The sequence below is a fragment of the Stegostoma tigrinum genome, chromosome 16 (genome assembly GCF_030684315.1).
Source record: "Stegostoma tigrinum isolate sSteTig4 chromosome 16, sSteTig4.hap1, whole genome shotgun sequence".
Classification (NCBI taxonomy): Eukaryota; Metazoa; Chordata; class Chondrichthyes; order Orectolobiformes; family Stegostomatidae; genus Stegostoma; species Stegostoma tigrinum.
This window is the reverse complement of record NC_081369.1, coordinates 39,095,197-39,110,078: the sequence shown is the minus strand read 5'-3', so window position 1 is coordinate 39,110,078 and position 14,882 is coordinate 39,095,197. Positions and strand designations below refer to the sequence as shown.

Sequence of the window (14,882 nt, the reverse complement as noted above, 5' to 3'; positions counted from 1 at the left end):
AACAGGACTACTTACACGCCAAGCAACAAAAGCAGCAAGTGATTGACAGAGCTAAGCGATCCCACAACAAATGGATCAGATTTAAGCTCTGCAGTCTTGCCACACCCAGTTATGGCACCACACTTGGCAATTAAACAACTCATTGGAGGAGGATACTCCATAAATATCCCTATGCTCAATAATGGAAGAGCGCAGCACGTCAGTGCAAAAGATAAGGCTGAAGCATTCACAGCAAACTTTAGTAGAAGTAGATCGCAGTATTAAAGATACCAGTCTTCAGCCAATTCGATTCACTCCACATGATATCAAGGAACGTTTGGAGACATTGGATTCTGCAAAGGCTATGGGCCCTGACAACATTCCAGCAGTAGTACTGGAGACTTGTGCTCCAGAACTTGGACCTCTCCTAGCCAAACTGTTCCAATACATTTACAACACTGGTATCTATCTGGCAATGTGGAAAATGCCTAAGTATGTCCCGTACACAAAAAATAAGACAAATATAACCTGCCCAATTACCGCCCCATCAGTCTATTCTCGATCATCAGTAAAGTGATGGAAGGTGTCATTAACAGCGCCATCAAGCAGCACCTGCTCAGCAACAAGCTGCTCGGTGATGCCCAGTTTGAGTTCTGCCAGGGCCACTCAGCTCCTGACCTCATTACAGCCTTGGTTCAAACATGGACAAAAGGGCTGAATTCCAGAGGTGAGGTGACAGTGACAACCCTTGACAAACTCTTCACTGGTTGGAGTCATACCTGACACATAGGAAGATGGTCGTGTTTGTGGAGGTCAACCATCTCAGCTCCAGGATATCTCTGCAGGAGTTCCTCAGTGTCATGCCCTAGGCCCAACCATCTTCAGCTGCTTCATCAATGACCTTCCCTCCATCATAAGGTCAGATGTACAGATGTTCGTCAATGATTGCACAACGTTCAACAATATTTGCAACTCCTCAGATACTGAAGCAGTCCATGTTCAAATGCAACAAGATCTAGGCAATACCCAGGCTTGGGCTGACAAGTGGCAAGTAACATTTGTGCCACACAAATGCCAGGCTATGACAATCACAAATAAGAGACAATCTAACTACCACCCCTTTGCATGCAACAGGTTTACTATCAATGAATCCCCCACTATCCTGGGGGGTTACTGTTGACTAGAAAGTCAACCGGACTCGCAACATAAACACAGTGGCTACAAGAACAGGTCAGAGGCCAGGAATACTGTGGCGAGTAACACTTTGCCTACTCCCCAAAGCTTGCCCACCATTTACAAGGTACAAGTCAGGAGTGCGATGAAATACTCCCCGCTTGCCTGGATGAGTGCAGCCCCAACAACACTCAAGAAGCTTGACACCATCCAGGACAAAGCAGCCCACTTGATTGGCACTACATCCACAAGGATCCAATCTCTCCAACAGTGACCCTCAGCAGCCGCAGTGTGGACTATCTGCAAGATGCACAGCAGAAATTCACTGAAGATCCTTCGACAGCATCTTCTAAATTCACAACCACTTCCATCTAGAAGGACAAGGGCAACAGATATATGGGAACACCACCACCTTCAAGTTGCCCTCCAAGCCACTCACCATCCTGATTTGGAAATATATCATTGTTCCTTCACTGTTGCTGGGTCAAAACCCTGGAATTCCCTCCCTAATAGCATTGTGGGTAAACCTACTCCAGGTGGACTCCAGCAGTTCAAGAAGGCAGCTCACCACCACCTTCTCAAGGGAAACTAGGGTGGGCAATAAATGCTAGCCATCCAGCAACACCCATGTGCCAAAAATGAATAAAAAATCTTCTGGGAGTGAGTGGGTGTGTGTTGTCAAGGTCCCCTGATGGTCCTGGGTTTCAAATAGTGAAATGTTTTCTGGTTCCCAGAAGGTGAAGCCCAGAAGAAACTCCTATCTGCCCACCACTAAAATTGGGCATTTTACTCACTGTTGAATATGTAATGAGTTTCAAAGAACACAACCGCGCTGGACAATGTGCCATGCTCCGCAAGCCAACACCTTCTCACTTTTCGATCTGCCTCTGCGCCTAGCCTCAGAAAAGAAAATTGTGCAAAATGTGCCACTACTATGGTACTTCCTTTCCTTGACAAACACAACAAATGTACCATGTATTATTTCTCTATTATTTTACTTAGTAATAGCAATTGGCCAGTTACTTTGTATTTCTGACACTCATTGATTGTAGCTATGTTAGCTTTTGCAGTAAGATAATGTTGTTGCAACATGTGCAATGTTCCCTAGTTTTCTGAGTGACAACAGAGCTCTAGAAAGGTTCAAGTTGGATTAATGGAGGAATAATACTGTAATGCCACTTGTCAGTTGTTTGCCACAATGGACCAACAGGCGCAGTAAGACTACCTGCAAGCTGTAGTGAAATGATAATTGGAACAATGAGTGGTGCTGCAGAACAGTTGGAAGCCACTTTAATTCCCAGCTTCACTGGAAGTTCCTGGTTTCAACTGTATTGCTGTGTGGAAGAAATAGCAGATGTCAAATGCCTCCCAGCGGGAAGGAAGGGAAATTGAAGGCTACAACATCCCTCGGGTGTCCCTGCATTCCTCCTGGCAGCTAATTCAAAGAAAACATTGTTGGAGGCCTATAAGCAGGTTCTGTAAACATGTTACCTGTGGTAGGAGGTATGTAAATTGGAGAGCTCAAAAATACAGGAGAAAGAAACAAATGCTCAAACTGCCAGTTGGAAATGCTTTTATTCTTCAAGGAAGTCTTGAAAGGCTGTAATTGTTTTATAATTTATCATTTATAGATCTATGATAAGTATTTCAAACAAGCGATAAAGGAAAAGGTACTCCACTGTTTTATACTACACAGTTATGCAATTGTTGGCTGATATGTTCAAAACCACATCAATGGAGTTGATTTTAACCCTACCCGCTTGATAATTAAATCTGACCAGATGACTTGCTATTGATATCTTGCCTGAATCCAACACCTTTGACGTTAAGAGATGACAAAGTGTAGAGCTGGATGAACACAGCAGGCCAAGCAGCATCAGAGGAGCAGGAAGGCTGACGTTTTGGGCTGAGACCCTTCACTGCGAAGTCGATGGGTCTAGGCCCAAAATGTCAGCCTTCCTGCTTCTCTGATGCTGCTTGTCCTGCTGTGTTCATCCAGCTCTACACTGTGTTATCTCAGATTCTCCAGCATTGGCAGTTCCAACTATATCTGAAACCTTTGACTTTAAGCTGTTTTTCCACTGTGGTCCATTTGTAAAGATGTAACCTTGAGTCTGGAGACATCACCCAATCCACTATAGTGAGCAGTGAACTCGCTGTGGCTTTTCCACCAGGTGAATTCTAATAAGGAAATGGTTGGAAACAGAACACATCATTCAAGTAACTTTTCTGACTTTCCTTTTTGTGGAAACTGGAGTATTGACAAGTCGCTGAAGGTATAAATTTTCATAGTTGCTTCCCAGTAAACATAACCCTAAGACAACTGCTAACCCGAACCAAAGACCCAGTACCCACTATGGGCAGGACCAGTGTCATTGACAAGATTCCCTGCAAAGACTGCAACAAACACTACATTGGACATACAGGAAGGCAATTAATCACAAGGGCACACGACCATCATCTGGCAACAAAAAGACATAACCAATACTCACTCATCTCCATCCACATGGATGAGGAAAACCACCAATTCGATTGGGACAACACCAGGATCCTAGGACAGGCGAAGCAGAGACAAGCACATGAACCCCTAGAGGCCTGGTTCTCCACTAGGGAAGCCATCAATAAACACATAGAGTTAGACCCCATATACACTGCACTGTGAAGGAAAACTGGAAGTGAGGTTATCCAGCTCAACGGACACCAGAGTTTAAATAACAGGCGGGAAAAACACCACAGCGCTTCGTCGGAGGCTGCACTGATGATGTTACCCAGCAGGGTAATGAAACGTCTGCAGAACAACAAACCAGCTCAGCGAGGCAACCAACCATAGTGTCCACAACCTGAGCTACAAATTTACACTAAAACCTGAGAGGTAACATCCTAATAAGACCAGGCATTTAAAATCGCTGTATGATCTCATTCTGTTGACGGTGTGTGGGAATATTACTGAAACCAATACATTCTCACCAGAAGCTTGCTCACAGTTAAATTATGTTCAGCTGAATGAGGAGACAAATGAAAATATTTGCCTATGTTGATGCTAAAGTAACAACTTTTCAAATTGCCAAGGTCTGTGCTGAAATTGAATTTAATTTGCTAACCCTATCTTTCCTACTGATATAATATACAAATTTAAATCTTTTAGTGACAAGAAGTTTTCTGCCTTAGGATTTGGAGCAAGAATTCCTCCCAACTATGTGGTGAGTCATATTTGCTGATGTTTAGAAATATTGATGTTTTGTTGAGTTAGGTCCCAGTTTTTTTTTGTTCCAGTTTCTTTTATTTTGTGTCTATGTTTCTCTTAATGTACATCTCAATTTTCCTTTTGCTAAGGTTTGTACCAGGTCCTCAACAAAACATGACTTGCTTCTATTCAGCAACTTTCCATTTATGGTGCCCACCATCTTCTCTCTGGCCAAGTCCACAGTTGATTTGCATGCATTTTTAAGATTCAAATCTTTCTTATCCTAAGCTGTAACACAGTCTGTCTGTGTGTCTGTTTCGCCTTTTTCTCATTCCAAGATTACTGTTGGAAATGGTCTTCTAGAGAAACATTGGAAGATGTCACCCCATACTTTCCTATGTAATATTTTACATTTAATTTTGTTTGTAAGATTAGGGTGAAACTGTAATGAGTTAAGGTCATTGAATTACAGCACATGTTGTGTGCCTTGGATAATTTATTTATATATTCCTTTGAGATTTTGATCATTGTTCTTTACGTTCTAGGAAAATGCATTTAATGTACTGCTTGTTCATGACTGCCATCACTCTATGTAGTTTTCATCCTGATTTCTTTACAAATAATAGGGTAAATGAGTAGACACATCTTTTATTTTCCAAGCAGACTTCTTATTTAGGTGAATCTATTATTGCTTCAATTTTTAAAAATATCATGTCAGATAAGAAATCTGTTTGTATTGATTTCATTTCCACTTCATTTTTGTGAAAAATTTAGCTGTAATTTGATTCTTTCTGCCTGATTGCATATATACTGCCCAGAATGCAATTTCTATATTTAATTCCCATAACTTGACGTTTAGATGGACTGAAAAGTAGAAAAGATCACTTCTACTGCTTTTCAAGACCCAATGAATCATTGTCTGATATTACTCTTGTGAGCCATGGATTTAGTTGAATCATTTGGAAGTAGTTTTTCTTATGTTTCATTTCTGAATGTACATGTAATTAAACAAGTGCATTGTTGACAGGGCCTTGTAGGGAATATATGATTTTATTGTCTGTTGGAGATATGTTATTGGGGTTTGCTGATGTCACTGCTCCTGTAAGGGGTCTAAACAACCTAAGCGTTTGTTCACCTTTCACTTTTAATATGTTGCACAAAAGTAAGATGTGAAGTTGTAACAATGGATCTCTGTGCTTTTCACACACATTTTTCTTCAATTTCTCCAGACAATTTGACACTAGATAAGGCAAAATTTGATTCAAATCATTAAACTAAAGTAAAAAGAAGATAAGAGATAAGAACAGGCCTAAAGCAGCCAGCCTTTTAAGCCTGCTCTGCAATTTAACTTGATCATAGCTGATCTTCTGTCTCATTTTCATTTTCTGACCCATTCCTGTATGTTCCTCAATTTCTGGAGAGATCAAAAAATCTGTTTATCTCAGTGTTAAACATATTCAGTGATGGAGAATCCATACCAGCTGGGTTGTATATAATTAATTATAGTCTCCAAGAGACTATCGGCACCACTTCTTATCAAAGAGCAATAATTTGCCTTACAGCTTAAGGGGCACCACTTTGCCTCAAATATGGGACAGCCAAAGAGGCAGGCCCCAAGACTACATCAGCTGGAATGGGAATCGAACCAGTGTTGTTAGCATTATTCTGAACCACACATTAGCCATCTTGGCAACAGAGCTAACTGGCCCCTTCCTCTGGGCAGGGAATTCCAAAAGTTAACACTGATGAATTCCCTCCTCATTTCAATGTTAAATGATTGGCTTCTTATCCCGTGTCCTGGCTTCTATAGGCTGAGAAAGCACCCTCAGTGTGTACCTTATTGAGCTCATTGAAGGATTTTCTTGTGGGATGTAGTTATTGTTGGTTCAACCAGCATTTATTGCCCATCCCTAATTGCCCTTGTAAAAGTGATGGCAAGTGCTTTCTTGAACCACTGCAATCCAAGTGCTGTCGTGAGACCCACAATTAGGGAAGGAATTCCAGGATTTTATCCCAATAACAGTGAACGACCAAGACATATTTTCAAGTCAACTTAGTGAGTGCTTGGAGGGAAACTTTTGGATACTGGTGTTCCCCTATGTCTGATGTCCTTCTCCTTCTAGATGGAAGTGATCGTGGGTTTGGAAGGTGCTGTCTGAGGATCTTTGGTGAATTTCTAAAGTCCATCTTGTAGATAGTTCACACTGCTACTACTGAGCATCAGTGGTGGACGGTGTGGATGGTTATGGATGTAGTCCTAATCAAGTGGGCTGGTTTGCCCTGGATGGTGTCAAATTTCTTGAGAGTTTTTGGAGTTGAACTCATCCAGGCAAGTAGAGAGTATTCCATCACACACCTAGCTTGTATCTCGTGGATGATGGCCTCGCTTTGGAGAGTCAAGGGAAGACTTACTTTCTGTAGGATTCCTAGCCTCAGATCTGCTGTGGTAGCCACTGTCTTTATGTGGTGAGTCCAGTTGAGTTTCTGGTCACTGGTAACCTCCAAGATATTGATAGTAGAGGATTTAGTGATGGTTACGGCATTGAATGTCAAGGGATAATGGTTAGATTATCTGTTATTGGACATAGTCATCACCTGGCATTTGTATGGTGCAAAAGTAAGTTGCCACGTTTGAGACCAAGTTATTTCAGAGATAAACTATACTAGCTGGGTAGATATACTGGGACTACATAAAATGCAGGTTTAAGCAACAGCAAGAATGGTAGTCATGCAGTTCTTGTCATCACACCACAGGGAAGGTGTGATTGCACTTGAGAAGTTACAAAGGAAGATGTATATGAATGTAACTTGGATTGGTGGGTTTTTGTTCTGAGGACAGATTGGATTGATTACAATTTGTTTCCTTTGGAGTAGAGAAGGCTAAAAGGAGACCTAATTGCAGTGTGTAAAATTATGAAGAACACGGATAAAGTGGATAGGGAGAACCTGTTTCCCTTGGCAGAATATGCTTCAATGAGATCAGCTCTCAATCCTCTGAATGCCAGGTAACATAGGCTCAATATAACCTTTCAACATGGAATAACCCTTATCACTGGGACCAATCTCTGTGTCACTTCCAATATAGGTATTTATTCTTGTAGAAATGGAGAACAAAAATGTTTATAGTATTCTAAGTATGGCTTCATCAAACATTTGAACAACTATAGTCTAATCTGTGATGCATTAAAATCATGATACATTAAAAGCCAATATACCATTCACCTACTTAATTTCTTGCTGCGCCTACATGCTACATTTCTTGAATAATTTCCCCCCAACTGCCTCTGAACAGCAACATGTACAAATTTTATGTCATTATAAAAATAGTATTCTGCTGTTCTATTCTTAACTACCAAAGTAAATAAGCCCCACATTATATTCCATCTGGCACCTTGTGGCTTGCTCATTTAATCTGAGAGTTATCTCTTTGTAGCTTCATTGTGCCTTCCTCACAGTTTATATTCCCACCTAGTTGTTAATGATTAGCAAGTTTAGATACATTACTCTCTATTCTTATCTTGGACATTAACAAAGATTGTAGATAGATTCCAGCACTGGTTCATATGCCACTTTACATGCCCTAGCCTGCCAACTTGAAAATGTCTCATTTATCTCAAATTTTTGTTTCCTGTTGTGTTAACCAATCACGTATCCATACCAATAACCTATCCACAACTCGTGGAAGTTTTGTCTTATGTGTGAGATGTTTGTACCAATTCCTTTTTGGAAATTGAAGTAGAATACATCTATTTGCCCTCTGTCATCTATATATTGGTTACATCTTCAAAACATTCTTTAAAATAAGTTGCCTAACAAGATTTCCCTTTTGTAAAACCTTGCTGACTTTTAGATTTACTATGACTTTCTACATACATAGGAAAAATTTCCTTAGTAATAGATTCCAATGTTTTTGAAACAACTGCTATTAGGATAACTGGCCTGATGTTTTCTGTTTCTCTAGAACATAGAACGTAGAACAAAGAAAAAGTACAATACAGTACAGGCCCTTCAGCCCACGATGTTGTGCCGTGGAATAATCAGAATCCAAAAATAAAATATCCTAACCTACATTCACCTCAATTCACTGCTGTCCATGTGCATGTCCAGCAGCCGCTTAAATGTCACTAATGACTCTGCTTCCACGACTTCCACTGGCAAAATATTCCATGTGCTCACAACTCTTTGGGTGAAGAACCTCCCTCTGATGTCTCCTCTATACCTTCCTCCTAATCCCTTAAAACTATGACCCCTCGTGGCAGTCAATCCTGCCCTGGGGAAAAGTCTCTGGCTATCGACTCTATCCATGCCTCTCATTACCTTGTACACCTCAATCAGGTCACCTCTCTTCCTCCTTCTCTCCAGAGAGAAAAGTCCGAGCTCAGTCAACCTCTCCTCTTAAGACAAGTCCTCCAGTCCAAGCAACATCCTGGTAAACCTCCTTTGCACCCTCTCCAAAGCCTCCACATCTTTCCTATAATAGGGTGACCAGAACTGGACACAATATTCCAAGTGTGGTCTCACCAGGGTTTTGTAGAGCTGCAACATAACCTTGCGGCTCTTAAACTCAATCCCCCTGTTAATGAAAGCCAAAACACCATATGCTTTCTTAACAACCTTATCCACCTGGGTGGCAACTTTGAGGGAGATATGCACTTGAACACCAAGATCCCACTGTTCCTCCACACTGCCGAGAATCCTGCCTTTAATCCTATATTCAGCATGTAAGTTCGACCTTCCAAAATGCATCACTTCGCAATTATCCAGGTTGAACTCCATCTGCCATTTCTCAGCCCAGCTCTGCATTCTGTCAGTGTTTCACTGAAGCCTGCAATAGCCCTCGATACTATCAATGGCACCTCCAACCTTTGTGTCATCAACAAACATACTAACCCACCACGCAACCTCCTCGTCCAAGTCAGTTATAAAAACTACAAAGAGCAGAGGCCCAAGAACCGAGCCCTGCGGGACACCACTCAGCACTGACCTCCAGGCAGAATACTTACCATCTACAACCACTCTTTGCCTCCTGTCAGCCAACCAATTCTGAATCCAGACACCCAAATCACCTTGTATCCCATACCTCCTGACTTTATGAATGAGCCTGCTGTGGGGAACCTTATCAAATGCCTTGCTGAAGTCCATGTACACCACATCCACTGCTCGACCCTCGTCAACCTGTCTCGTGACTTCCTCAAAGAACTCTACAACCTTCCTTGAATAACAATGTTAGATATAGATAACTGCCAATCCATTGTATCAGTGATAATGGGAACTGCAGATGCTGGAGAATCCAAGATAATAAAATATGAGACTGGATGAACACAGCAGGCCAAGCAGCATCTCAGGACCACAAAAGCTGACGTTTTGGGCCTAGACCCTTCGCCAGAGAGGGGGATGGGGTGAGGGTTATAACAAGGTGTTGATGTGCATGAACACAGCAGGACAAGCAGCATCAACCTGAAGAAGTTACCCTCCTCCCTCCGGACCAACCTCAGGGCTCTGATGCTGCTTGTCCTGCTGTGTTCATGCACATCAACACCTTGTTATAACCCTCACCCCACCCCCTCTCTGATGAAGGGTCTAGGCCCAAAACGTCAGCTTTTGTGCTCCTGAGATGCTGCTGGGCCTGCTGTGTTCATCCAGCCTCACATTTTATTATCTATGCCAAACCATTGTGACTGCTTTACTATCCAGTAATTTATATCCTTGAATTCTCTGCAATGTCAGGAATAAGTCTTTAAATTAAAAGTTGAAAATGTGTTAAATATTTTGAATTGTTTCCTTCAATACTTAATACAGTAATGTGACTTATGCCAATTGGTGTGTGACTCAGGTTACTACTGAAAACTTTCACCTTTAAAGTTCTATTTTAATTTCGACCCTGAGCCCTTGAACTTTCTTACATTCCTAATCTTTTCTGTGTCGTTGATTCCTATTTGGACATAACAACTGGATCTTCCTTGGATGAAATGAACGCATTGTTGCGTATTTATGATCAAATTCAATTTGGTCAAGTGAAACACCCTATCTTCAACTAATAACATATAGAATCAATGCACATATCACACCACTTCTTTGGACTTTGTTGATTAATGTAACTAAATGACCTTAAAGATCTGCGATAGTTAGTAGCATGTTGTTGGGGGTGGGGGTGGGTTCAGATTGGAACAGTTCTTGTCCCACTATAAACTGAGATTGGAGTCATTTTTTGCAAAGTTTCATCACATGGTGATGGGGCAGCACGATGGCTCAGAGGTTAGCACTGCTGCCTCACAGTGCCAGGGACCTGGGTTCGGTTCTACCCTCAGGCAACAGTCTGTGTGGAGTTTGCACATTCCCCCCATGTCTGTGTGGGTTTCCTCCAGGTGCTCCGATTTCCTCCCGCAGTCCAAAGATGTGCATGCTAGGTGAATTGGCCATACTAAATTGCCCCTTGTGTTCAGAGATGTGTAGATGGGGTGGGTCTGGGTGGGACACTTTGAGGTTCGGTGTAGACTGGTTGGGCTGAAGGGCCCGTTTCCACACTGTAGGGATTCTATGATTGATTCATTCAATATGCGTGAATTTTCTAATGTGACTTCCTTCTCCCTCTGTCCATGCATCCTTGATTTGCACAATAGGTCCCTGGATTTCCTATTGTACATTTAAAAATTCCCTCAGAGGTATGCTTAGAATGGAAAAAATGTGAGGCTGAGGCCCAGGCCTGTAAACTGCTCACAATGTGATGCTCTCCAGCACAGGCAAGTGATTTCTAGAGGGCACATTTTTGCATGTCAAGATCGTGGAAGAAGAGGAGCAGAAGACCCAGGGCTGAAGGACAGTGAGACAGCAATTGAGAAGATAGTGTCCGAAAAGATAGCCATTTTCTTCCTAAAAATATCTGCAACACAGGCCCTAGGAAGACTTCAGGGAATGCAGATTTTACTTGCTACACCGATCTCTACTGCCCATTCCAAATTAGGAGCATAGGAACAGGAGTAGGCCATTCAGCCCTTCAGGTCTATTCCACCATTCAGTGAGATTATGGCTGATCTGTAGCCTATTTCCATAATCATGCCATTGACCCATAGCTCTTAATAACTTTGCTCAACAAAAATGTATCTATGTCAGATTTCAAATCAACAACTTATCCAGCATCCACTGCTGTTTGTAGAAACATTCCAAATATCTAGCACTGTTTGAGTTTAGAAATGCTTCTTGACATCTCTCCCAAATGGTCTGGCCCTAATTCTCAGACTATGCCCCCTAGTTCTAGAAACCCCAACTAGTGGAAATAATTTATCTTCTTGTCCTGTTAATACCTTAAAAACTTTACTCAGATCACCCCTTAACCTTCTAAAATCTAGAGGAAATAGGCCTAATTTGTATAATCTCTCCTTATAACCTAACCCCTGAAGTCCAGCTATCATTCTTGTAAACCTACATTGTACTCCCTCCAAAGCCAATATCTCCTTCCCAAGGTTTGGTGCCCAGATCTGCTCACAGTATTCCGAGTGGGATCTCACTAGGGTTTTGTATAATTGCAGTTTAACTTCTGCATTCTTAAACTCCAGCCCTCGAGGTATAATGGCCAGTATTCCACAAGCTTTCTTGATTATTTTCTACATGTGTTTTTGACATTTTAAAGATCTTTGCACCTGAAATGCTCTTGAGCATGTTGTGGTGAGCTGCCTTCCTCAACCACTGTAGTCCTTTTGGTGTAGATGTTGTTAGGGAGGGAGTTCAAGATTTTGGTGCAGTTACAGTGAATCATTGGCAGTATGCTTCCAATCAGGATTGTGATGGGCTTAGAGAGTAACAGAGAGAAAAAAAACACTTGATCAGAAAGGTGATTGAGGACCCTCACAGTCATGCTTGTGACCTGCAGCAACATCTACCCATCCCTGTACCTATCCATGGCTAGACAGTTTTATCACATTGTCTCATTTCAGACAGCAACAAGATCAGTATAGCATGATGAAAGGGTGCAGTTTGGAAATGCATCATCAGACAATTAACATTTCTTTCTGCAAAGCTTGGGAATTCATCCAACTTGGCAAAACAACAAGGCAACTGGAGGATGGGGCCATGCGGCCATTTTTCCTAACATGCATAGATAACATTACTTGCTTTTGTGAGCTGCTGCAGCACACTGCCTTCACAGCCCTGAGCAGCATTAGTACCATTCACTCAATATCCAGATTGCGTGCCGACACTTATGCAGTGAAAGAGTTGGCACTCAGTACCCCTGCCTTTCCTCTCCACATGGTAAGTGGAGTAGGTTTTCTCTGATGAGTCCGCAGCTGTGTACTTCTTTGCTGGACCACATTCAGATAGTTTTGTTGATGGCTTTCTCTCAAATTTTGACCCTTCTTTGCCTCTTTTCATTGCCCGGTTTCCTTCCTTCGTTGCTGCTAATGGAGACATCAGACTTTTTCCAAAGTTGTGCAGAAACTCATGGGATTCCACTAACCTCTGACTGTGAGCTCAATCAAGCAAAAATTTCCTTATTTACATGTTGCTACTTTAGCTAATTGCTGAAATCTCTTTGGCTTTATAGAAGTTTCACTACTAATTCGCAAGCTGTTCTAGCTTAATACTTACATGTCAAAGCGTATTTATTTTTTTTAACCTGTCCTTTGCAAACTGAAAGAACATCTTCATGCACTTCACCTTTCTCAACTAAACAAAAGCTTGGGGGCCATATATTTCCAGGTGCATTTGGCATACAATGCCTGGATCAGTCAGAGTTGACTCAATTGTATTGAATTTAAGTAAGATTTTGGTAGTGAACTGCACCTTGGTGCATTCTCCTTGCCAATCAATCAATATCCCCTTCCCATGCAGTATAAATTGTCGTTCCCTTTGAGATTTGGTATTCATCACCTTCAACCTTCAATCCCTCCACCACTGAAACCCAGTGGCAACAACATGTACCACCTATAACATACACAGCAGAAATTCACCAAGGCTCTTCCAACTACTCCTTCCAAGATGACGCTCATTAACAGCTAGAAGGATAGGCGCAGCAATTGTATAAGAACGCCACCACATGCAAGCTCCCTACTGGTCTGCACATCGGCCTAACTTGAACTACGTCATTGTTCCTTCACTGTCACTGAGTCAAATCACTGTAACTTGTTCAGAGACAATAACGACTGCAGATGCTGGAAGCCAGAGTCTGTATGTGGAAAGCTGGAAAAGCTCAGCAGGCCAGACAGCATCAGAGAAGCAGAAAAATCAAATGTTTAGGGCCAAAACCCTTTGTCAGGACTGGTGAGGGCAGGGGGAGCCCAGAAATAAATAGAAGTACGGGGAGTGGAAAGGGTAGGAGACATGGAATCAACTGGAAGCAGAGCCTACCGGGGAGACAGCAGAGCAACAATGGCAGGAGTTTCTTGGTGTAATTGAGGACACAGTACAGAGGCTCATCCCAAAGAAAAGAAAGATTATCTGGGGCGGCGGGGGGTGGTTTAGACAGCCATGGCTGACAAAGGACGTCAGGAAATGTATCAAAGAAAAAGAGACAGCCTAGAAAGTGGCCAAGCGCACTGGGAAATCAGAAGATGGGGAAGGCTACAAAAATAAACAGAGGAAAACAAAGAGAGAAATAAGGAAGGAGAGGATCAAATATGAAGGTAGGCTCGCCAGTCATAGTAGAAATGATAGTGAAAGTTTCTTTCAATACATAAGAAACAAACGAGAGACAAAAGTAGACATTGGGCTGCTCCAAATTGATGCTGGAAGGCTAGTGAAGGGAGATAAGGAAATAGCTGAAGAACTTAATAAGTACTTTGCATCAGTCTTCACAGTGGAAGACATGAGTAGTATCCAACAATTAGGGAGAGTCGGGGGCAGAGTTGCGTATGGTAGGCATTACAAAAGAGAAAGTGCTAGAAAAGCTAAAAGGTCTAAAAATTGATAAATCTCCTGGCCCTGATGGGCTACATCCTAGAGTTCTGAGGGAGGTGGCTGAGGAAATAGCAGAGGTTTTGGTCGTGATCTTTCAAAAGTCACTGGAGTCAGGGAAAGTCCCAGATGATTGGAAAATTGCTGTTGTAACCCCCTTGTTTAAGAAAGGATCAAGACAAAAGATGGAAAATTATAGGCCGATTAGCCTAACCTCAGTTGTTGGTAAAATTCTAGAATCCATCGTTAAGGATGAGATTTCTGAATTCTTGGAAGTGCAGGGTTGGGTTAGAACAAGTCAGCATGGATTTAGTAAGGTGAGGTCGTGCCTGACAAACCTGTTAGAATTCTTTGAAGAGGTAACAAGTAGGTTAGACCAGGGACAGGCAGTGGATGTTATCTATCTGGATTTCCAAAAGGCCTTTGATTAAGTGCCTCACAGGAGGCTGTTGAGTAAGGTGAGGGCCCATGGTGTTCGAGGTGAGCTACTGGCTTGGATTGAGGATTGGCAGAGAGTTGGAATAAAAGGCTCATTTTCAGAATGGCAAGTGGTGTCCTGCAGGGTTCAGTGTTGAGGTCACAGCTGTTCACTTTATATATTAATGATCTGGATGAAGGGACTGGGGACATTCTGGCGAAGTTTGCCAATGATACAAAG

At 42.1% G+C, this 14,882-nt stretch overlaps 1 protein-coding gene across 1 annotated transcript in view; it reads left to right on the top strand.

Annotated features, from left to right (window-relative positions):
- cpne7 (copine VII) overlaps window positions 1-14,882 on the top strand; it is a 138,252-nt gene that overhangs the window by 104,769 nt on the left and 18,601 nt on the right. The window contains exon 12 of the mRNA XM_048547132.2: window positions 4,298-4,352. Within this exon, the coding sequence (XP_048403089.1) occupies window positions 4,298-4,352 (55 nt within the window). The remainder of the gene's footprint in view (window positions 1-4,297; window positions 4,353-14,882) is intronic.